The following is a 21,935-nucleotide window of genomic DNA, read 5'->3' on the forward strand; positions in this document are numbered from 1 at the left end:
AAGGTCATCTTATTATATAAACCTTAGTTTTGAAAGTTAGTAATTCATATAGTTCGTGACATATGTCTAAGTATATCGATTATATTTTGACATGTGTGAAAAAAAAAATTATTTAATAATTATTAGAAATATTAAAAATCTTAAAAATAAAAAGATTAGAATTAATATTTTTAAAAAATATATAAAACCAAAAATAATCTATTATATCACTACTTTTAATAGGAAAGTTATATATTAAATTACTAATTTCAATAGGAAAATATGTGAAATTAATAAGGAAAATATGTGAAATTAATAAGAAAAATATTTGCAATTTAATTGCAATTATTATTTATTATAATCATATAGTAAAAAGAAATTTATACAGAAAAGTGATTAAAGTATAAAAGAGTTTAATGTGTTGAAATTATTTATGCTGAAAAAAAAAGTGTCAAAATTAGTTATTAACATAATATAAGAAAATAAGATAATCATTATCACAAATTAATGTAATTTTCTTAAGTTTTTCAATCGGTGAATGATTTGAGAACATATTCAATATAATGTTATCATATAAATTTTAGTTTCCAAAGTTTGTAATTTATGTGATTGCGACATGTGTCAATTTTAACAATTAAATATTTTGTCATGTGTTATACAAAAACATTATTTTACATATTTGTAAATTATAAAAAATTAAAAATTTTAAAAATTGAAGAAATATAAAAGATAGTTCATATATATATATATATATTTCAGGTTAGTAGGCAGCGGATCCACAAGGGGAGCAAGCTCTGGGGGCGCCGGCAGCACCTCAAGCGAAAGCATAAACGTGGAGATAGGAGCTTGGTGGTGGAAAGTAAACGTCTCACTCTCACTCTCATGAAATTCGGGATAGCTAGTCATGGACAAGACCCAGCTGGTTGTCTTGGCCAACGACGACATAGGACACCGATGCTGTGGCCATATCCACACGCGGTAGAAAGCAGAATGGACTCCGACACGCCGACCAAACGCGTCGATGATCCGAACCTTGTATGTAGTCGTATGCGGTGGTACCTGAAGCTGAAGGGGAAAGAGAGTTAGAAGGGTTGAAACGACGATCAAGAAAACAAAATGATTTAAAAATGATTCTAACCACTGGTTTTCTTCTTCATCATATTCATCGGAATCATTTTCTTCATGTTGAAAAACTAGAGCTCTCTCTTCTCTGAATATTATAGTTCTCTGAATATTATATATATAGACATTCATGTACACTAGGGAGTCTAAGGTTAAACTATGTATAAATTACTAATGTAGTCCCTAATTAATGAATCTATATCCTTACACTCCCTATTGTAGTAAAATATGCATGTTAACGCATTCTTAATTAGATTAATAAATCAAGTGGAGCTAAAATGATCTTTAAAACTTAGGAAAAAAATATCAGACTTACAAATTGCAACATTTGGAAAAACTAACTCTGATAGCATATATAAATAAAATAAAATTTTGAGATCACCAACAAATTAAATACAGTGTGATTTTGTATTGTAGAACTAGTTCATTGATTTTGAAAAGAGTACAAAGTGATCCGAGCCCAATTACACCAACAGCAGAAGCCCAATAATCAACCCAATCAAAATTTACAACAAATGAAATCATTAGAAAAGACGAATTTTATTTAAGGAAGTGCATAATATATAATAAGCCTCGTAAATGAGATGAAACGTGTAAATGTTTTAAATGGTGTTCTCTTAATTGTTAAGCTACATAAACCAAAAAAAAGTTTTGTTTCAAAATAAATAAATAAAACATAAAATAAGCAAGAATAGAAGAAGATCTCCCAATTTTTTATTTTATTATTTAATACTATAATAAAGGAGATTTTTTGATTTGATGATGAGATACAGTAATAGGGTTCAAATTCAATTTATCGATTAGATCTCAGAATCAGTGACAACCAAACCAAAGTACAAAAAACCAAAAAAAACAAAACCAAAAGAAGAAGAAGAAGAAGAAGAAGAAGAAAGATCTCAGAGTTGAGTCGTCTTCTTCCTCCTAAACTTTTTTTTTTTTTTCTGTTTCAAATTGGAGGAGCTACTATACTACACCATGAAATCGACTCACCATCATAGAGCTCCACTGATTTCATCTTCATCATCATCATCATCATCTTCTTCATCAAACCACTCTTTCGTCTCTAGGCTCCTCCTTCTTCTTACATTACTTCCAGTTTCCCTTGCTTGTCTCGCCTTTATCCTCCAATGGCGAGGCGGTGGTTTAGCCGATCCTGCCTCTGCTTCTGTTCGTTCCGCTTCGTCTGTTCCTGGCGGCTCCGATCTCAATCACGAGGTCTTTCCCGGCATGGAGACTGTTTCATCTGTCTCCCCGAAGGCTCACCAGTCTTCCTCCGACTGCTCCAATCTAGCTCGCAGCTCTTCTCCTTCCTTCCCTTACTATGCTGATTGGAAGTTTGGTGTTGATACTAGCTTAAAGCCTAAGGTTATCTCAAATCCAACTGCTTTAGAGTTTTTTTTTTTTGGATCGATCTGGATTCTATTGTCTTCTCTTAAATCTTACTCCAATGTCTAATCTGGAGCATTGACTCATCGTTTGTTTATATAGCCTGTAAAATGCTCCAGGACGAAAGTTATTTTCTTTTTGATCAGATCTGTCTTTGTAAAATACCTCCTTACCTTTTTGTTCCCAATGTATATATGATTCTGACATTGTTATTGTTACAGATATGTATTACGACTAGCACATCAGCTGGATTGGATCAGATTCTACCATGGATGTTCTACCATAAGGTTCTTGGCGTCTCTACATTTTTCCTTTTCGTAGAAGGGAAAGCTGCTACTCCAAGTATTTCAAAAGTGCTGGAGTCTATTCCCGTGAGTTGAACTACCCTATCTTCGGTTCCATTACTTACTTTTAGCTGTATAGCTCCTAGCACGTTAGTCCTGTAGGCATAAGTCGACTTAATGTAGTCCGATGTCTCTTTCAGGGGGTTAAAGTAATATACAGAACGAAGGAACTTGAGGAGAAGCAGGCAAAGAGGTTAGTAAACTATGCCATTGCATATTTGCTGAATATCTTGAGCTCTGGGAGGCACTAAGTACATGTTCTGTCTTTGAATGTTCTGGGACTTGTAGCATTATATTGTGATTTCTGCTACTGATCATTTCACTTTCATCCTTTTTTTTTGCTTTGCTTCATCAGCCGGATTTGGAATGAGACGTGGCTGTCGTCTTTCTTTTATAAGCCCTGCAATTATGAGTTATTTGTCAAACAATCTCTCAACATGGAAATGGCTATTGTCATGGCAAGGGTAAGCAATTTTATTCATGGCAAGGGTATTTAGTTGGCTTTTGTTCATGTCTCATGTAATATTCAATGACTAATTGTTCTAACTACATATCAGGATGCGAGTATGGATTGGATACTTCATCTTGACACAGATGAGCTAATATACCCAGCAGGTGCTCGTGAGTACTCATTGAGACGGTTGCTGCTTGATGTTCCTCCAAATGTAGACATGGTTATATTTCCAAATTATGTGAGTTTGACATCTGATTCACATTTCTTGTATCGCTTATTTTCAGCTAGTGTTGTGAGTGTAGACTTCCTTATATGATCTGGGCCTGGCTCTGCATGACTGTTTTGGATTTTGTCTTTAGGAAAGCAGCGTAGAACGAGATGATATCAAGGATCCTTTTACAGAGGTATAACTCAGTTTTTAACTCTTTTTACCTAAGAGCGTAGATTAAACTAAAGTATTGTAGTGTCAACAGTTTCATTTTTTTGCTTGTTATGTTAGTATCACTTCTGAGATATTTTTGATGCAAGCAGGTGTCAATGTTCAAGAAGAATTACGATCATCTTCCAAAAGATACATATTTCGGAATGTACAAAGAAGCAACACGAAATAACCCAAACTATTTTTTGACTTATGGTAATGGCAAATCAGTTGCTCGGGTTCAAGATCACCTTCGTCCAAATGGAGCACACAGATGGCATAATTACATGAAAACTCCCAAGTATGTATATTGTAGATTGAAACATAAGGAATTTTTCTATTGATTGAGGAACATGATAAGACTTTCTTGTTAGTCTGCTGTCTACTATAGAAACGTGCAACTAGCTTAAGGGATTTAGCAGTGGAGTGTAGCTACGGTTATCAGCTTAGTTAATTTTCCTGTCTATGAAGCCAAATCGTTTTCTGTATATATTAACCTGATAATTTTTGTTAGTGAGATCAAATTGGAGGAGGCTGCTGTCCTACACTACACATATGCAAAATTTTCTGACTTAACATCCAGGCGTGATCGATGTGGCTGCAAGCCTACAAAAGAAGATGTGAAAAGATGCTTTATGTTGGACTTTGATAGATCTGTGAGCATCTTTTCTTAAAATCTCTAAATATCCTTAGTCATAATAAATATCTATATTTCAGTTCTTTTTTACTATTTAATGATGCCGTCTGGATAATGAACATTGTAGGCATTTATTATTGCGTCAACAGCAACTGAAGAAGAAATGTTAAGCTGGTAAGAGCCTCACCTGAAGAATTGCATTCTTTCTTGGGTACTTGTGCGATTGAAAACTTTTGACATTCTTTAAACAAGTTAGAAAGGTTTTGAGGCAATATCTGGTCTTGACACTCTTTACAAATTATCTGGTCTTGATACAAAAATAATGTATCCTGTTTAGGTACCGTGAACACGTTGTATGGGGAGACAAAGAGGTGAAGACAAAACTCCTTAGGAAGGGTATTCTGACTCGCATTTATTCACCAATGGTAAGTATATACCCTACAATTCATTATACCAATTTTCCAAACACAAGTGTCTGAGTTCTAGGTTCTAGGTTCTAGCAAGTCAATTGTAAACCTTTATTACGGTGGTGGTAAAATGCAGGTTGTTATACAAGCTTTAAAAGAATCTGGTGTCTTCAGCTCGGTTGTCTCATCAGTTTCCACAAATCTTTCAAAGAAAAAGTTCTTATCATCAATGCACAAAAGCAACTCATCCAGGTCTACTGCATCTGAGTCCCTTCCAGCAAAGGAAAACAAGTCTGAAGGCATCTCTGCAAGGCACCTTCTTGGGGCTGAATCAGCAGTCCCTCCTTTATCGCCACCTGGGATGGAACACGCTAAATTTTTCACAGAGGAATAGCAGGTTTTAGTACCGAGCTGATGTATTCGCTTTTACTGATATCGATACTGGGTGCAATATGAGTGCTGTGTAGCTTTAGGAAGCCAAGTGAAGGGATTGGGACAAAGAAGAGTCAAGAAAGCGGGTTTGTGTGATTCTTACGATCATCTTGAGAGACATAGGGTCCTATTATCTCATTTTACTCTCCTGCAACTTATGATAGATAAGTTTGCAGAATATTTCTCTTGCCATTGTTATTTCTATGTAAGTTTATTACCATGTACAGAACTTCAAAGCGCCAGGCTTATTATACTCATCTTTTTCTACTTACATCATATAACAACACGAGTGTTATGGGCAAGATTGATACCAAACATATTTTATGTCAAGTGTTTAATCAGAATCAATGAAACTAGGCCGAACTGATAAAGACCCAATACACACATCTAATCATGAGGATGACAAAATTTGGATTGCCAAAAACAGGTATGAAGAAAGAGTCAATGGTCCATGAAACGAAGATTTGGCACCAAAAAGCGGAGACACCTCAACTTAAACATAAAAGCATCGTACGGAGGTTGGTTTTGATGTGATCGTTGTTGTCTGAGAGAGACAGAGAGAGAGAGAGAGAGATGAACGATGCGGATGTGTCACAGCAGATACAGCAGATGGTCCGGTTCATCCGGCAAGAAGCAGAAGAGAAAGCAAACGAGATCTCCATCTCCGCCGAGGAGGAATTCAACATTGAGAGACTTCAGCTTCTTGAGTCTGCCAAGCGTAAGCTCCGTCAAGATTATGACCGCAAGCTCAAGCAGGTCGATATCCGCAAGCGAATGTCAGCTTTTTTCTCCCCATCCTTAGCTTCCTCTATCTCTTCCTCCTTTTACTAGGCCATTTAATTCATTCATTCCATATTTGTTTCTCTCTTCAGCGACTACTCCACGCAACTGAATGCAAGTAGGATCAAGTACCTTCAAGCACAAAACGACATTGTTACCTCCATCAAAGCCTCTGCAGCTAAGGATCTTCTCCGTGTCTCCAACGACAAGAACAATTACAAGAAGCTTCTCAAGAGTCTCATCATTGAGGTTTACATATATATATATATATATCTCTCATCCTTTCTCCCCTCAATATCCACACGTCTTTACCATTATATTATACATTACTGCATACAGAGTTTGATGCGCCTGAAAGAGCCATCAGTATTGCTGAGATGCAGAGAGATGGACAAGAAGATTGTTGAATCAGTCATTGAGGATGCGAAAAGACAGTATGCGGAAAAAGCCAAAGTCGGGTCTCCTAAGATCACCATCGACGACAAGGTCTTCCTCCCTCCACCTCCTAATCCTAAGCTCCCTGATTCTCACGACCCTCACTGGTAATACTTCTTTTTCAATCTTTCTCTCTCGTTTCTTCTCCACCATATATGTATATATCTGAACAATGGTTACGTGTGAATGGTGAAGCTCTGGCGGGGTGGTCTTGGCCTCTCAAGACGGCAAGATTGTTTGCGAGAACACTTTAGACGCACGCCTTGACGTCGCCTTCAGACAGAAGCTTCCCCAGGTTTTGGTCTTTTCATTTAGGGGTGTTCTTGTTTCCCATCATTCCTAACCTCTACCATTAACTCTTCTTCTCATCTCTGCAGATCAGGACGCGCCTCGTTGGAGCTCCTGAAACCTCCAGAGCATGATCCTGTCACCCCCAAGTTTACATAATATATTGCTTAGGCCACAATAAGTGACACATTTTGGCCTTGTGATACTGTCACTTTTTAGCAGGAAATCAACAGTTTTTTTTACTCTGTCCCATCCTTTTCATCTTCAAAATGTTGTGAAGAGAGAATAATTGCTGAAAAAAATTATATAGAAAATCTGAAGCAAAGCTATTAAGTTATGCTCTTTTAAAGTCAGTTTCCTATAACATATGTTTGAGAAATCGCAATCCAATACTTGCAAGATTTGTTACGAACACTACTAATGAATCACAGCCCATTTTCATTGCATACAGTATTTACATGTACCCAGCTACCTAAAACATAGACTCTATTCGGCTCCTACCGGTTTTTCTCTCCAACCTCGACCTAGATTTGCGGTTAGCCTTCCGCCGCTTCTCTTCTGTAGGTCCTCCACCAAATATCGAAATCTTACCAATCCCTTTGGACAGAGAGGTCAGCAATGTTCCACCATGACCTGGCTTCTCCATCATCCCTTGTTTCATCAAAATCTGCTCCTTCTCTAACTCAGTCAGCCTCACTCTCACCCTCGAGATCTCCAACTTCAGCTCTCTGTTCTCCCTCCTCAGCGATGCATAAGTGTCTCTCGGAGACACAGCTCCGCTAGGGTTCCCGCTACTAAGTTTCTGAGACGACAGCAATATCCCTTCTCCTGAATCTCCGGACATAACATTCTTCATACGCAGCTGTTCTGAGTAGAGGACTCGTACCACCATCTGCACTGGCAGACGATCGTTCTGAGCCACGTGGTTGCATGCTTCCTGTGAAAGTTTCCGAGTGTCTATAAATTTGCAGAGACTCTTGCATTCTTGCTCGTTCAGTGATGGATGCCCCTAACCATCATCACATAGACAGTTCCCACTCTTATCAATACGAAATATTCCAAAAACAGAGACACAAAGGTTTATAAATAAAACTTTACCTTGAGAAACATATCAATAGCTCTGTATAGCCCATCATCCATGACACGTGCATAATCCGGCAATATCTCTACCAAAGCCATGAACTTGTGCAGACTCAGACACGGGTCTGGTGCGATCTCTGTCAAGAACGCATCCATGATCCGACCCACTTTTAATAACGAGCTATGGCACGTAGAGCCAGTAAGATTCTCGGTCTCATTCTCGTAACATTCATGATCTTCGTCATACTCCACTTCATCCTCTATCTTCTTGAGAAAGCAAACGAGTATCCTATGGACAGTGTCCACATCATACATGGAATCTCCCTCTCTGAGAACAGGTATGAGTAGATCATCAAGTGACACTGTTTCCAGCTGCTGAGCTATTCTCCGCTCGAGCTCAAGCCTGCAAGAGATGGCTACGTCTATGCTAATCCCAACTCTCAACATTCCAAAGAGGAAACTCAATGGGACTTTGTCATTAGGGAAAAGGCTAACAATGGCTTCAAGGACATTCCTCTGCTCGTTCTCAATTGTACCTGAGTCGAGCTTGGTCCGCTCCTTGCAGTTTCTAATACCTTTCAACGATTCTTGAGCGTAATGCATCAGAGACGTGATGATACTCTCTGACCGCAAACCAGTTCTCGCCATCGCAGATACAACTCGTGCATAATAGTCAATCCTCAGAGCAGATAGGTCTTCAATCCACCACTCTGGACAATCTCCTCGCTTATTTTCCCCTGACTCGTTGCCTCTGTTCAGCCGTGATAGCCCCAACACTAACTGCTCTCTGCAAGCATTCACAGCGATGGCCTCCACACACCTTTCAGGAATGTGGGCTGTTTCAGCAATGTCTTGAGGGTTAAGAGTTTCACAAGAACAGAGGACTTCCACAGACTTCTCAAGACTGCGAAAGGCAACTTGCTCGAGGTAAGTCTCAGTACGTGCGATCAAATTCTCTTCTTTAAAGTCTTCCGTCATCTCAAGATAACCAGCTCCACAGCGGAGAGCGACCACGTTGGTGATGGTAATCTCGAAGTTGATGCCGTAGCAGAACTTCATGGCGAGTTCAAACGTCTTAGACCCACCTGGGAAGTCTCGGAGCTCTGTATGCGAGAGGTTTGAGGATGATTCCTTCATCTTTGCCACCATTTTCCTAATCTTTCCACACCGAGCCACTAGCGGAAACTGCAACACAAACAAATTCCGAAACTCGTTAACTAAATTTCATCGAACACTTTGTGTAATGTTAATAACAATGGGAAAAAAAAACAGATCACTACTATTCACTAACCTTGTGGAGTAAAAAGGACTCTCCATCGACAAGGATTGTGATGTCTCCCTCAACATCTGAGAATATGCTGCAATTTCATATGGTAAAAACGAATCCTTGATGCATCAGACAAGTAACAATGCATAAAGGAACAAACTTTGACATAGGTCTCTGAAGATAGATAAGAACAAGAGAGAGAGAACAGACCGAGTGGAAAAGGAGCTGGAGAAGATGGAAGGAGCAGGAGGAGTAGAGGAGGAAGACGAGTTGGATTGAGAGCTGTCCGATATAATACCCATTGTGACCTTGACGAGGAAGAAGAAGACTCGGAATTTGAGGAGGAGCCTTTCAAAAGCATAGGCTTTGAACACTTTATTTTTCGTCGAAATCGGAATTGTCTTTTTAAAACCGCATTAGTGTTTTTATAATTGCAACTTTCAATTTCGTAATCTTGACTCCAATATGAAAAAGAAGAGAAAGAGGTATGCTTTTTTAGTGATTTATGTTTCAGAAACACGTGAGAAAAGCCGAGAGGGGGTTTGTGTGGCACGGAGCTCCATAAAGACTCAATTATAGTCTCTTGGGGACACACATACACACACTTTCACTTTACTAATTGAGGGCTCTATTACAACCTCCACTCCACTCCACTCCAATTTTCTTTCTTAATCTCTTTACTACACTAACCACCTATGAACCCTACCTTTGTTACCTCTACTTTTGCTCTATTTTTCTTCACCAAACATATGACATGGTGAAATGATATGTGTTATCCCTGTCGGAGAAATATCCTTCCAATGGCAGCAAACAAATGGCAAAAGGACAGAGTCAATAGATGGATCATGAGTCACTAACACATCAGTCTATTTCTATTTTATTTCAAACCTTGCGGAAACACCTTTTGTCAACTCAAGTCTCTATTTGGTGTGTTCTTATTGGAGCTTCTTTTGCTTCACTTGATTTATATCAATGTTCATAATTCCAAATTGATATGCAACTCTATCTGTTCCACAAAAGCATTCAGACAGATCTAGAAGAAGAGATTGCTTCCTAACTCTTATAGCTTTCTAACTTTCTTATGTACCATGCTTATAGAGTAACAGAACTTCAAATAGGTTTAGGAAGGGAAGTGGGAAAAAAAAAGAGAGAGAGCGAAATAGAGTAACAGAACTTCAAATAGGCTCAGATTGGTTCCTCAACCAATTTTTGAAATTTTCACTCCTGGATTATTTCTATTGCCACTGTTTACTCCTTTTAACAGAACTTTAATTTTTCTCTACCAGGCGACTACTCGATATTTAGAAACTTAGATAAACTACTCAAGGTAAACTACTCAGATACATATTGCAGATAATTATAAAATAAAGTAGTAAAAAAGGCAGTAAAGGAAATAAAACTCAACAAATCCAAAATTCTTTTAAAATCGAAGAGTCTAACAACTCTCACAAACATGAATTATTCCATAAGTACGCGTCAGAAGGATATAAAATTTGGTTTAGGGCTCATGCCTCCCTAAGTCTTAAGCAAAAAAAATTTCATCAACATCTCAGTTTCTTACGGGTCTTAAACCGCAATTAAAATCGAAAAAGGAGGAAGGCAGAAGCACTTAGGCACCGCCTGATCCGTACTTCTTACCGAAGACAATCAGCTGCAATTTGTCGTAACCGGAAAGCACACCAGCACCTGCAACGGCACGTAGAATGTTGGCACCAGCTCCCTTGAAGAGTGACTTGGCTCCTTCGTTCTTGAGGATCTGGGCAAAGGCGTCCATGGAACTCTTGTACTTGACAGCCTCACCTGACGTCATCATCATTCTTCTGCGGACAGTGTCAATGGGGTAAGATGCAAGACCAGCACCATTGGTGATGACCCATCCAAGAGCGAAACTAGCAAAGAAACTATCCTGTAATAACCAAAGGAGAACAGTAACATGTCAAAACCAACAAGTGATAAATAAGTAAGAGAACACACAGTTCAGAGAGAAAGACAAGAAGACGAACCGACAAGTCACCAGTGAGGAGAACAGGCTTCACAGAGTCATAAAGTCCAAAGTAGAGACCACGGTAGACAATGATACCAACACAAGAGATGTTGAATCCACGGTAAAGACCAGCAATTCCATCAGACTTGAGAGTCTTCCTGTAAACATCGACAAGACCATCAAACTGTCTACCACCACCTCCTTTCTTCGCAGCCTTGGCATCATTGGCAAGACGGGTACGGGCGTAGTCAAGGGAATACACAAACAGAAGAGAAGAGGCACCAGCTGCTCCTCCAGATGCCAAGTTACCGGCAAACCACTTCCAGTAACCATCTCTGTCCTTCTTAAAGTTGAAAAGCCTTTTGAAGTAATCTTTGAAGGCAAAGTTCAAGGCCTAGACAAAAAAAAACGAGATTAGCACAAAATCAAGTTGTTTCGAAAGCTATAAAAAACAAGTGTAAAACTAAACCAACCTGGGTGGGGAAGTAACGGATGACATTGGCGGTGTTTCCTCTCCATAGAGAACCAAACCCTTCATCCTTCACTGTCCTGCCGAAACAGTCACCAATACCCTTGTATGGTTCAGAGAGCCTGCCAGCTTTAATCATCTCATCCTGGTTCTGGATCAAAAGCTTAACACGCTCAATGGGAGCAGCAGCAGTCTTTGAGACGGCAGCGGAAACACCACCCATCAAAAAGTCAAGAGCAAAATTGGTGAACCCTTTCTCTCCTGGAGCCTGGACAAAGACTGGAGATGCAGCTGTGGCCAACATCCTGGATGTGGGAGGAAACTGAAATGCAGCATTAGAGTAGTTTCCATAGGTTGCATGCCTCTGGTACATAGAAGGCCTCTGGTAACCAACATGGGCGTCGTTGGAAACACTTGAACGGATGAACTGCCCAGCAGCTTTCTGAGCAATAGTGGGGTGCTGAACTTGATCAACCATTTTGAACTCTACAAAATTACAAAACCAGACGTAAGTATCACATGTAAAGCAGTAACTTATATCAAAGAATGCTTTAAACAACACAAGTTTAAAATGTAATTCTAGTAGACTAAGATCTACCCGGAATAAAAGTCTAAAACAGTATCAAAATAGCAAGCAAAACTGAAAGATCATATCACAGAAAACTTTTCAAACAAACTAACCCAAGATTATTGGAAACAACAGTTGTCAATTCAAACGTCTGGAGTGATCAAACCACGATTACTAAACTAAAGATATAAAAACACAGCAAGATGATACAACTAACAAAGATTCACTAAGCACATATGACAAAGGTAAAGATCTGGTAGATCATAGATCAAAAACTTAATCAGGTTTCACCGCAATCACAATTTCCGTAAACGGCGTCGCAACTATCAGATCCAATACATTTGAAACTAAAGTCAACAGATCCAAACCATTTAGATGAATAATAGATCAGCAGATCAGAGAAACTCACAAAAAATAAGCAGATCTATAAAACCGATACATCAAAGATTCGGAAATGAGCTGAATACATTCCGATCGGGATAAAAAAGGCAAACAGATAGCATCATTTCTCAATAGAACAGTCAGATCTACGGATCGAAACATCTCATTTACCTTACAGATCTAAGAAACGAAACACAGATCGAAGAAACTAAAAATAAAAATGATTCGAAGAACAACGAGATTAATATATAAAGAGTAAACAGATCTGAGAGAAACGAGTGTTACCTAAGAGAATCGATGGATGAGCAAAATATCTGGAAAGAGAGAGACTCCGCCTTTTTCTCACGGATCAAAAGCGATTCTTAGCCCTTTTATCGTCTCGAAAAATAGGGTCGCAGAGGTTGCGTTCGTCACTCTGCCCAGTGGGGACGGGTTTCTATCAGATGCAAACAAAACTATTTGGGCCTTGCTGCTTCATATCCGTTGGATCATTCAGACTGAAACACGAGGGATTGTTAACCGTCGATGTCGTTTACTTCTTTAAAAGAATAGGTTTTTAATTGATGGTACGACTCTGCTTGCTAACCGTTAGATCTTGAGCTTGGAATCTGGAACGTTATCTGGCGTTGTTGAGGGGCAACTAGTGAATGGACGGCTGGAAGGGCAGCGTGGAAAATTATTTTGTCTACCATACCGGACCAGATCAATTTGCAAAATTATTTATTAAATAAATATTGAAGTGTTCAATTGTTATTTTTATTCGCAGATTGTTTTTCAACTTCGTATTATTTTTTACTATATATATAAAGATTGAATTTCGAATGCACAAAAAAGGCATGAAAAGAATATAAACTGATATCTTTCTATGTAAACAACTTGACTACATGAGATATAATCCTATTAGCGATATTAATTTCTGTTTTCAATATGAAAGTTTTCTTTTCAACTTTCTTTAATATTCTTCCATGTGTTCGAATGTTTGACAGCTGCCCTCAAATTCTCATACCTCTTAATTTACATGAAAGGTTTCTTTTTGTAATTTGTTTAGGAACTCACAAAACCTTATAAATCAGATTATGTTTTAGCGAAATACAAAATCGAAATGTAGTTTGCAACGTGAACAACATCGTGAGAGGGCCAGCTAGGATAAGTATGGCTCCCAAAAAATCACGAGCCTTATTAGAGAGCGGTGAAAATAGTAACTTGATAGAAAATCAGAGTCTAGAGAGGCTCAGGTGGGACTATTTAAGGGAACTACAACCAGAAAATCATCACTTGTCGACTACTTCAATCAGACTTGTCTCATAGTCGCTCGGGGCTACAAATCCATGGAGATTCATCACTGTCGCGGCTACATTCGCAAGCCCAGGTGTTTCAATATCCTGTCTGAACCTAACTCCTGCTGACAAGCCAGGACCTCCAATGGCAATTGGCACCTGCACACAAACACACATCATTATCCAAATTTCACATAAGACACAACAACCACCTGTGGTAATAAAACTTCTCATGCTTAATCTATGCTAAGCAGCAACTTCCAAGTTCTGATCATAACCCAAAATTTTTCAGTATTGCTAGAACTTACTGGTTTCAGGGTGTGAGAGGTGAGAATCTGAAGCTTCCCTTCCTTATCAAGAGCAGGCTTGCCGGCTTTGTCTCTTTTGACCATGTCCTCAGCATTTCCGTGATCAGCAGTCACAACATATATCCCTCCTACCTTTTCTATGGCATCAAGGATTGTCTGCAAACCAGAGATCAAAAACTCAGTGAGTCATTGCTACTAAGAACGATTTCTAAACATTCCTATATCACAAATTTGATTATAACCATACCCTCACAGCAAGATCAGCAGCTTCACAGGCAACAACGGTTGCGTCAATATCACCAGTATGACCCACCATGTCTCCATTTGGCAGGTTAACACGCACCTAAAAATTCACTCACAATAAAATTCAGAAGCCGAAATTTTTAGTGTGTTGAGACAAATATGATAAGAGAATACACCTTACCTGGTCAAACTTGCCACTAAGGATAGCATCCCTTGCTTTCTCGGCAATCTCCAGTGCTTTCATCTTTGGCTGGACGTTGAACGATATTCCACTATCACTTGGAATCTCAACGTACTCTTCTAGCTTTTCATTGAAATATCCAGAGCGGTTGCCGTTCCAAAAGAAGGTGACATGGCCAAACTTCACAGTCTCACTGTTTCAGTGAAATAAATTTTCAATGTAAGTTACCATCAACTGTATAATCTCATCAAGAAAAAGACAGCTAGTACAATTTCGCTACTTTTAATCAGCAAGAAACCTCAAAGCATGAAATAGAGAGAAGACAGGACTAGTTCTATCACAGTTTCATTTCTAATTCCAATTCCAGCAAAATAAATAAACCAGGAAACAGCAAGCAATTGAAGACAATACACAAATGGAAAAGAGAATATATATATGCAGAGTTGAAAGATTCTAAATGTTAACCTGCAAGCAAAAGTACGAACTCCATTGTGTGCCAGATATTCACCAGAAGTTCTATCGATCAATGGTGGGGAAACAAGATAGCGGCTAGGAAGCTTTAGCTCTCCATCATATTGGAGCATTCCTGCATAACGTATCTTTGGGACACGCACGCGATCAAACTTATCGAAATCTTCATATTCAAGGGCCTTTGCATGCATGACCATTCGATCAGCACGGAAATTGAATGTAACAACTGCGTCACCATCAACAATTGGACCAACAGCCTTTCCGCTGTCATCAACAATGACAAACGGAGGCAAATACTGGTCATTAGCACCAGGTTCAGCTCTCAGTGTCTTAACTGCTTCAAGAGCGCTTTTAAATTTGTGGGGAGCTTCTCCAAGGACTTGAGCATCCCACCCACGTTTCACAACAGTCCAATCATTCTGCAAGAGATATAAACAGAATACAATTAAAGCAACAACAGAAATTCAAATCCAAGCCTAATCTAGTTCCGAACTATAAAAAGATCATAGAAACTTGTCAATTTATCTAAATGAAAGTGAGTTCACACCTCATAACGGTCCATTGTGACATACATACGACCTCCACCAGATGCAACCTGAGCATCAACACCTTTCGAACGTAAAGCAGCAAGGTCAGCTTCAAGAGTTTCAACAAAGCCAACACTAGAGCCATCCAAAACATCACGACCATCAGTAAGAATGTGAACGCGGATTCTCTTAGCACCACGTTCTGCGAAACCCTTTAGCAGCAACTGCACAAACAAAACAAAAAGCAAATATTCAAGAACATTAACAAACGCCAACATTACAATAGAAATTGTAGAGCAATGTGTAAAAAAAAAGAGTAGAGTAATGGGTACCTGCACTTGATCGAGACGAGAGTGAACTCCACCATCGCTTAAAAGACCAATAAGATGCACGGTACCTTTCTCGAAAGCTTCAGAGATGTATTTGAAACCTTCATCTTCATAGATTTTCCCAGAAGCAAGGGCGAGATCGACAAGCTTAGCACCTTGAGCGTAAATTCGACCGGCTCCAAGAGCATTGTGGCCAACTTCACTGTTTCCCATGTCGTCTTCGCTTGGAAGACCAACGGCAGTACCGTGGGCTTTGATCAACCTCCATGTATCAGGTTTTCCCTGGAGAATAACACAAACAAACCGTTGGAATCCATAATCGGAATCTATCGTCAATATATATGGAAACAAAGAAAAAAAAAAAAAAAGGAAACATACGTTTTTAAGAGAATCCATGGCAGGAGTTGGGGCTTTATGGATGCAATTGTATTGATCAGGATCAGATTCACCCCATCCATCGAGAACAATTAGTCCGATTGTTTTACCCTTAGGAAGCTTGGGGTGGTCCTCAAGTTTCCAGTTAACGTCGCCGGAACTACCCATAATAATAGCTGTGTGTAATTCAGATCCACTCGTCGGTGAGAAATCAAAGGCTAAAAGAACAGATCTAAGAAGCGAGGAGAGATGGAAACGGAAGCTTACCAGCGGAGAAACAGAGGAACGAAGCTTTCTCTCTGAAAAGAGTCGTATGGAGATTCGCAGAGAGAGAGAGTCGAAGGGAAGGGATGATGTGGTGTGGTATGGTAGGTTGAGCGAGCTATCACTGACATAAATAATATGGAGTTTATAAAAAAAAAATAGAAAAGTAAGTGATGACGTGGTTCGTTTTGAATGGGCTTAACTTTGGGCTCAAGTAAACTTTGTCAAGCCCCAACAAATAAAAAAATGGTAGGAAACGAATATTCTAGTATGTCGAATGTTCTAGATCATGCCGTCACAAATAGTCTCAATGTGTCGGCTCAATGCGGTATGTAAAAAGTGGGCAAAAGAAAGACGAAGTGGGTAGTGGGCTATAAAAACAATTTATAATGGGCCAAAGACTAAAGGATAAATGGGCCAAGGATAAAGAAAGAAAAAAACAAAAAAAAGGAGGTAGAAGAATGAATGATACAGTGAGTAAATTTATGTATGTGGGAAAAGATATACAATACAGATACAGATAACAAGAAGGGGGGGGGGGGGTAGACGGACAACTGTTACGGCGAAATTGAATGCCGCAATGTATCAATTTGATTGGTCGAAAAAGAAAAGTAAAAAAAAATATATATTATTATTATTATTTTTATTTTTTAATTGTGGGGGAAAAAAGGAGAAAAACCAGATGAACAGGCTGTATAGTATAATTTTTTTGTGAACAAATGGGACTGACGACAACACTCTTCTCTCTTCTCCCTTTTGTCCTTTTGGCTAATCTCTCTCTCTCTCCTCCCTTCTCTCTCTTTTCCACCGGCGACCATTAACTCTCTCTCTCCTCCGCTTTGCCCTCCCCCATTGTTTACTAACCCTCGATTTGTTCTTGTTCTTTACTCCAATTCCGGTTTTGCCCCTTTATTGGAACTCTTCTTCTTCTTCACACAAACACTCAAGAGACGTGACGGCGACTCTTTTATTACTGAGTCTCACAGCTTCTTGCCTCGCCTCCTGGGGACTTTTTTTTGCTCCCAGAGGCGAAGAAGTAAAAACTTAGCTAACCCAAACAACAATGGGGTTTCTCTGTTGTCTCCAGGTGCTGCTTCTGTTTCTCTCTCTCTCCTCGATTCGTCTACTAGCTCAATCTCCTCCACCACCCAATGCCTCCTCGTCTTCTTCTTCTTCTTCTCTTGATGCTCTTCTCCAAGATTACTCTTTTAGAGCCTTTGTTCGTCCTCGTACCGGCATTCTCTACGAAGGTACTGTTCCTTCCGATTTGACTGGGATCAAACTCGCTGCCATGAGACTCAGAAGCGGAAGCTTTAGAAAACGCGGACTCACTCCTTTTAAAGAGTTCTCTATTCCCACCGGCGTTATCGTCAAGCCGTATGTGACAAGGCTTGTCCTTGTTTATCAAAACCTAGCTAATTTCTCTCACTTGTATTACCCTTTGTCTGGTTATGATTATGTCGCGCCTGTGTTGGGTCTTCTCGCTTACGATGCCAAGAATCTCTCCGCTCTTAATTTGCCAGAGCTTGATTTGAAGGTGTCTAGTGATCCCATCAGAATCGATTTCTCTGATCTGGAACGAATCCCGCAAGGTTCTAGTGCTAAGTGTGTTAGATTTGATTCACAAGGTGTTGCGAGTTTCAGCGACTCGATTCAGCCTGGGAACACATGCGAGACTGAGCATCAGGGACATTTCTCAGTTGTGGTTAAATCTGTTGCATCTGCTCCAAGTCCAGCTCCTCCAGGGGATGAGGATAGGGAGAAAGAGAAGAAGAAGAAGAGCTCTGATTCCAACAATTCCAAGACTTGGATCATCGTTGGGTCGGTGGTTGGTGGATTGTTACTGTTGGGGCTTTTGCTGTTTTTGGTATTGAGATGTCGGAATTACAAGAAGCAAGAGAAAATGAGGGAGATGGAGAGAGCTGGAGAGACAGGGGAAGCTCTGAGGATGACTCAGGTCGGTGAAACTAGAGCACCTACAGCTACTACTACTCGTACACAACCCATGCTTGAAACGGAATACGCAGCTTAGATAATCTTTGTGTACATCATCATCATCATCATCACATCTTCTTGATCATCTTTGTCTTTTTTTTTCCTTCTTCAATTATTCTTCTTTTGGTAAAGTGTTTTTCTTTTCTGATTATTTTTTTCTTTGTGGTTAGCAAGTTGATACTTCCACATTCATCTTGTTTCTCTACTGGTGATAAGGAAATAAGTAATATTGTTTTCTTTTTTTTTGTGCTCTCAAAATCAAAAAAACTTTGGTGGCTCTCTCTCTCTTCATGGGAATGAAAAGTGTTGGATTGCTTCTGGAGTGCACTCACTTTGTTTTCTTCTAACTACTTTTGCTGTAAAGCTTTGATCTTTTATTTTGTAATAATGTCAACAACATCTTTTGTCTCACAAGCAGACAGTTGAGAAGAAGATGATTATCTCATCTATACTCAAACTCTGTTACTTTGAGCTTAGCATTCTTTATAGAAGAAACTAGTTTGTTCTTAAGATTCAAGTGTTTGTTACTCTAGTTGTAACATTTGTTGTAGTTATATGCTTCATGCAACTTGTTGACCCGAACTATGTCTTATATTAGAAAAGCACCATCAAAAGAATATCTTTTTTGGAACATTGGAGGATGGATTGCGTTTGTTCTGTCTCTTCTTTAGAAGATGGCTTGCAGTGTTATACTACTACAGAAGCTGATTTATATTACAACGTTTATGTTTACATCCAAACTGTCTCCTTTGCTTACTTTCTATGAAAAGTAAGCACGTTCACATGGATATTGCAATTTGGAAAAACACTGTTTCCCAATTCCCACTACCAGGTATGGAGTTAATGTGAATACATGACTAAGTTACCCTGGCTTGGGACTTCTTATGGCGTCTTGCTCATATCAAGAAAAATGCTATGACAACAATGTAAATGGCAAATTTAACATTGCAGTATCTTCTCTGACCTCTGCAGATAATCAGGAGATGTTATTTGTCCCATCATTTCATAAGCTAAAATGTCTGTGTTTCGAAATGAAGATGAAGTGCACTGTTATATAAATGCTCCTATTAATTGTGTTTTATGTACTACCAAATAATTGCCAGTCTTTTTTGTTAAAAGGAAACTACAATTGTAGAATATTCGTCTATTTTCTTCTTTTTTCTGTTATCTGTTCTATGAGAAAGCTAAAGAATTCTACTCATCAAAGTCAGGTTTCAACGGTAAAATAAAAAACAAGCTTCCTTTTCACTAAAGAGTAAAGAGAGGATTCCTCTCAGGATTGGTTTTTCCTATTTTTCTTGCTTATATTCAGTTGTGGTTAATCGAATCTTAAAAGATCTAATGGATGGTGTTTCATTAAAATAATAACCTCAAAGATTTAATGGATGGTATATAAAAGAACAGAAAAAATGATTTGATTTTATAAGTTTTCAGAGAATCAAGAGCTTGTTTGTGAACACATGAAAAAAAAAAAAGTAAAGAGAAGAAGAACAACTATCTCTCTCTCTCTATCTCTGCGCCTGAGGAGCTGTAATTTGGCAGAAGCTTGTGTCGTTTTAAGGAGAAATTAGAAGTGAATCTATGTAAGTCATGTTGGTTGGTAAGATCGATTTTGGTGACATTAAAGAAAAATTCCTTTGAACAAACTAATAAAAAAAGAAAGGGTTTAGGGACCATTTTCAAGTAAGAAAATTTAAGAGACGAGCCCACTTGAAAGGGACATAACGAAGGGACCCCATGTGAATTTGCAAGCAGAGACAGAGGCTTTGACCGTTCTCATTCACCATCCATCCTCCATTATTAGCCAAAGTCTTAAACCATGTGATTCATCATCACAAGGCTTCGTTGGACTCTCCTGTATCTTACACAGTCTCCCCTCTTTCGTCTTATGCTTTTCTAACAACACACCCTGTCCTATTTTCGTTCCTACCAAGCAACAAATCCAACACCTGAAGATGATAATAATCCTTCTGGAAGTATAACAATGCATGGGATGAGCTATCTATCCAGATACGCATTTATTCACTCACACAGCAAGAGAGTAGTACAGTACAGTGTATCATGCAACTCAAAAGCATACAAAATATCACAACAAATAGAGAAATGTTAATAAACCCCAAATGTCATTACGGTCTGATTTCTGAAAACTTTTAATATGTCCAAGGAAAATCAAATGGGAATGAAAGTCTTAGATCCCCCAGCTTCTTCTTCTTCATCGTCTGAAATGCACTTTATTTGTCAGCCCCAAGTGTTCATCTTAACCACCTATATCACATCAACATGTTACTCTCAGAGTTAGCATCGCAAGCCAGAGGAAGAAAAAGAAAGCAGTGGGAGGATTTCTTATGCATAGAAGACAGAACATCACTACCCTAGAGCTTCACATGACAGAGAAATAAGAACCATAACCAGGATCTCAGTCATTCCTAGACATGACAAACCACCATCCAAAAGCTTCAAGTGGCAAAAAAACTTAGCAAAGGTGCCTAGGATAATCTAATCTAGTACCCAGGACTGAGGATCTTATTCGTTTCCTTAAAGGACTTCTACACAGAATAACAATCAAACCAGTACACTAATGCTTCAAACTGACAAAGAACTCAGCAATTGCGCATCTGCTTATTGCTTAATATAACTGATACAGAAGCCAAATCCACAAGGTATCTTACTAAAATCTTAAAGTATTTCCATTTTCGAAATCCCAAAAAGAAAACACAGAGCTTTTCCAGTGATCACACATGTAGCTAACCTAACGAAAACAACAGAAGTGGTCTACTGATTCTCATCGATACATGGACGAACGAAAGCTGTATTGGCTTTCCATAGTAAACAACAAGCAATATCATAGCTCTATCCAATAGGACTAAACTAAGAAAGAAGCTCAGAGAAAGCAGATCGAATAACCTAAGTAGAGAAGGAACACAAACCTGAGTGACACAAAAGAGATATAAAAACTGATCATGAGGAAGGAACTGTAGCTTTCTCGACGACCTTCTTATCGCGTCGTTCCATAGCTACATCCCATTCATCGTGGCCGATGTGCTTAGGCTGCTCAATCCCAAAATTCAAAAATCAAATCATCAATTCAAATGCTCACTAAACTTAATCGGATCAAACGGAGCAAACCCTAGGAGAGAGACGCAATGTAAGAAAAAAGGGGGAAAAAAATCTCATACACGGCCATGGTAAGCTTTGTGGATGTAGTACTGAGAATTTCCCGCGATGCATAGCATTCCACCGATGATTCCGAGAGGCAGCAACGCTTCCATCCATACCAACGACATCTTCTTCGTCTTCTCTCTTTCCTTTTTCGATTGTGGTTTCTTTCTCTGTGTTAAGATCCAAAGTTAATGATTGAGAGAGATGAGACCTCTACTACTGAGGAGGACTCAATTGAGAAACATTAATGGGCTTTTTCTTTAATAAAAATGTTAATCTTGAAGCCCAATACATCCCAATAAAAACGTTTTTTTTTCTTTTGATTGTCTCTCAGTGGTAAGTGGTAACAACTCGATAACCCACAGTACTTGGTAG

General features: G+C 38.9%; 7 protein-coding genes across 7 annotated transcripts; 3 read left to right on the top strand and 4 right to left on the bottom strand.

Moving 5' to 3' along the window:
* The first annotated feature begins 1,694 nt into the window (after window positions 1–1,694).
* LOC104742840 (glycosyltransferase-like KOBITO 1) lies at window positions 1,695–5,481 on the top strand. Its single transcript, XM_010463934.3, has 11 exons — window positions 1,695–2,466; window positions 2,709–2,858; window positions 2,972–3,024; window positions 3,187–3,295; window positions 3,389–3,523; window positions 3,645–3,689; window positions 3,817–4,004; window positions 4,218–4,359; window positions 4,468–4,514; window positions 4,678–4,765; window positions 4,884–5,481. The coding sequence occupies exons 1-11, from the start codon at window positions 2,077–2,079 to the stop codon at window positions 5,139–5,141; spliced, it is 1,605 nt and encodes a 534-aa protein (XP_010462236.1). The 5' UTR covers window positions 1,695–2,076; the 3' UTR covers window positions 5,142–5,481.
* Window positions 5,482–5,606: 125 nt separating this feature from the next.
* LOC104742925 (V-type proton ATPase subunit E2-like) lies at window positions 5,607–7,031 on the top strand. Its single transcript, XM_010464045.3, has 5 exons — window positions 5,607–5,955; window positions 6,052–6,208; window positions 6,299–6,501; window positions 6,590–6,689; window positions 6,772–7,031. The coding sequence occupies exons 1-5, from the start codon at window positions 5,753–5,755 to the stop codon at window positions 6,814–6,816; spliced, it is 708 nt and encodes a 235-aa protein (XP_010462347.1). The 5' UTR covers window positions 5,607–5,752; the 3' UTR covers window positions 6,817–7,031.
* On the bottom strand, window positions 6,972–9,759 carry LOC104743005 (BTB/POZ domain-containing protein At3g08570). The gene is made up of 4 exons (XM_010464157.3): window positions 9,240–9,759; window positions 9,054–9,120; window positions 7,781–8,947; window positions 6,972–7,691 (listed from the first exon to the last, which is right to left on the bottom strand). Exons 1-4 carry the CDS (start codon window positions 9,329–9,331, stop codon window positions 7,155–7,157), a joined length of 1,863 nt encoding a protein of 620 aa, XP_010462459.2. The 5' UTR covers window positions 9,332–9,759; the 3' UTR covers window positions 6,972–7,154.
* Window positions 9,760–10,423: 664 nt separating this feature from the next.
* On the bottom strand, window positions 10,424–13,123 carry LOC104743098 (ADP/ATP translocase 1, mitochondrial). Its single transcript, XM_010464242.2, has 4 exons — window positions 12,717–13,123; window positions 11,487–11,968; window positions 11,033–11,407; window positions 10,424–10,935 (listed from the first exon to the last, which is right to left on the bottom strand). The coding sequence occupies exons 2-4, from the start codon at window positions 11,958–11,960 to the stop codon at window positions 10,639–10,641; spliced, it is 1,146 nt and encodes a 381-aa protein (XP_010462544.2). The 5' UTR covers window positions 11,961–11,968; window positions 12,717–13,123; the 3' UTR covers window positions 10,424–10,638.
* A 334-nt stretch (window positions 13,124–13,457) lies between these two features.
* On the bottom strand, window positions 13,458–17,132 carry LOC104743192 (putative 2,3-bisphosphoglycerate-independent phosphoglycerate mutase 2). The gene is made up of 9 exons (XM_010464331.2): window positions 16,410–17,132; window positions 16,146–16,318; window positions 15,771–16,049; window positions 15,459–15,662; window positions 14,906–15,330; window positions 14,441–14,633; window positions 14,264–14,359; window positions 14,017–14,172; window positions 13,458–13,867 (listed from the first exon to the last, which is right to left on the bottom strand). Exons 2-9 carry the CDS (start codon window positions 16,308–16,310, stop codon window positions 13,703–13,705), a joined length of 1,683 nt encoding a protein of 560 aa, XP_010462633.1. The 5' UTR covers window positions 16,311–16,318; window positions 16,410–17,132; the 3' UTR covers window positions 13,458–13,702.
* LOC104743388 (uncharacterized) lies at window positions 16,873–18,728 on the top strand. The gene has a single exon (XM_010464502.3). The coding sequence runs from the start codon at window positions 17,470–17,472 to the stop codon at window positions 18,436–18,438; it is 969 nt and encodes a 322-aa protein (XP_010462804.1). The 5' UTR covers window positions 16,873–17,469; the 3' UTR covers window positions 18,439–18,728.
* A 1,676-nt stretch (window positions 18,729–20,404) lies between these two features.
* Window positions 20,405–21,760, bottom strand: LOC104743472 (NADH dehydrogenase [ubiquinone] 1 alpha subcomplex subunit 1). The gene is made up of 3 exons (XM_010464573.3): window positions 21,578–21,760; window positions 21,329–21,449; window positions 20,405–20,666 (listed from the first exon to the last, which is right to left on the bottom strand). Exons 1-2 carry the CDS (start codon window positions 21,683–21,685, stop codon window positions 21,360–21,362), a joined length of 198 nt encoding a protein of 65 aa, XP_010462875.1. The 5' UTR covers window positions 21,686–21,760; the 3' UTR covers window positions 20,405–20,666; window positions 21,329–21,359.
* Between the last annotated feature and the right edge of the window lie 175 nt (window positions 21,761–21,935).

Source organism: Camelina sativa, chromosome 1 (genome assembly GCF_030686135.1).
Source record: "Camelina sativa cultivar CO46 ecotype springtype chromosome 1, ASM3068613v1".
NCBI classification, from domain to species: Eukaryota; Viridiplantae; Streptophyta; class Magnoliopsida; order Brassicales; family Brassicaceae; genus Camelina; species Camelina sativa.

Coding starts and splice junctions, on each gene's coding strand:
- LOC104742840 (XM_010463934.3), top strand. CDS start 2,077: ATGAAATCGACTCACCATCATAGAGCTCCACTGATTTCATCTTCATCA. Junction 4,360..4,467: donor TGTTGGACTTTGATAGATCT/GTGAGCATCTTT, acceptor TGAACATTGTAG/GCATTTATTATTGCGTCAAC. Junction 4,515..4,677: donor GAAGAAGAAATGTTAAGCTG/GTAAGAGCCTCA, acceptor TATCCTGTTTAG/GTACCGTGAACACGTTGTAT.
- LOC104742925 (XM_010464045.3), top strand. CDS start 5,753: ATGAACGATGCGGATGTGTCACAGCAGATACAGCAGATGGTCCGGTTC. Junction 5,956..6,051: donor GTCGATATCCGCAAGCGAAT/GTCAGCTTTTTT, acceptor TTCTCTCTTCAG/CGACTACTCCACGCAACTGA. Junction 6,502..6,589: donor GATTCTCACGACCCTCACTG/GTAATACTTCTT, acceptor TGAATGGTGAAG/CTCTGGCGGGGTGGTCTTGG.
- LOC104743005 (XM_010464157.3), bottom strand. CDS start 9,331: ATGGGTATTATATCGGACAGCTCTCAATCCAACTCGTCTTCCTCCTCT. Junction 9,121..9,239: donor TCCAGCTCCTTTTCCACTCG/GTCTGTTCTCTC, acceptor ATGAAATTGCAG/CATATTCTCAGATGTTGAGG. Junction 7,692..7,780: donor CTATTGATATGTTTCTCAAG/GTAAAGTTTTAT, acceptor GATGATGGTTAG/GGGCATCCATCACTGAACGA.
- LOC104743098 (XM_010464242.2), bottom strand. CDS start 11,960: ATGGTTGATCAAGTTCAGCACCCCACTATTGCTCAGAAAGCTGCTGGG. Junction 11,408..11,486: donor TCCGTTACTTCCCCACCCAG/GTTGGTTTAGTT, acceptor TTTTTTGTCTAG/GCCTTGAACTTTGCCTTCAA. Junction 10,936..11,032: donor TCCTCACTGGTGACTTGTCG/GTTCGTCTTCTT, acceptor TGGTTATTACAG/GATAGTTTCTTTGCTAGTTT.
- LOC104743192 (XM_010464331.2), bottom strand. CDS start 16,310: ATGGGTAGTTCCGGCGACGTTAACTGGAAACTTGAGGACCACCCCAAG. Junction 15,663..15,770: donor CTCGTCTCGATCAAGTGCAG/GTACCCATTACT, acceptor TTGTTTGTGCAG/TTGCTGCTAAAGGGTTTCGC. Junction 13,868..14,016: donor CCTCTCACACCCTGAAACCA/GTAAGTTCTAGC, acceptor GTTTGTGTGCAG/GTGCCAATTGCCATTGGAGG.
- LOC104743388 (XM_010464502.3), top strand. CDS start 17,470: ATGGGGTTTCTCTGTTGTCTCCAGGTGCTGCTTCTGTTTCTCTCTCTC.
- LOC104743472 (XM_010464573.3), bottom strand. CDS start 21,685: ATGTCGTTGGTATGGATGGAAGCGTTGCTGCCTCTCGGAATCATCGGT. Junction 21,450..21,577: donor ACAAAGCTTACCATGGCCGT/GTATGAGATTTT, acceptor GGGATTGAGCAG/CCTAAGCACATCGGCCACGA.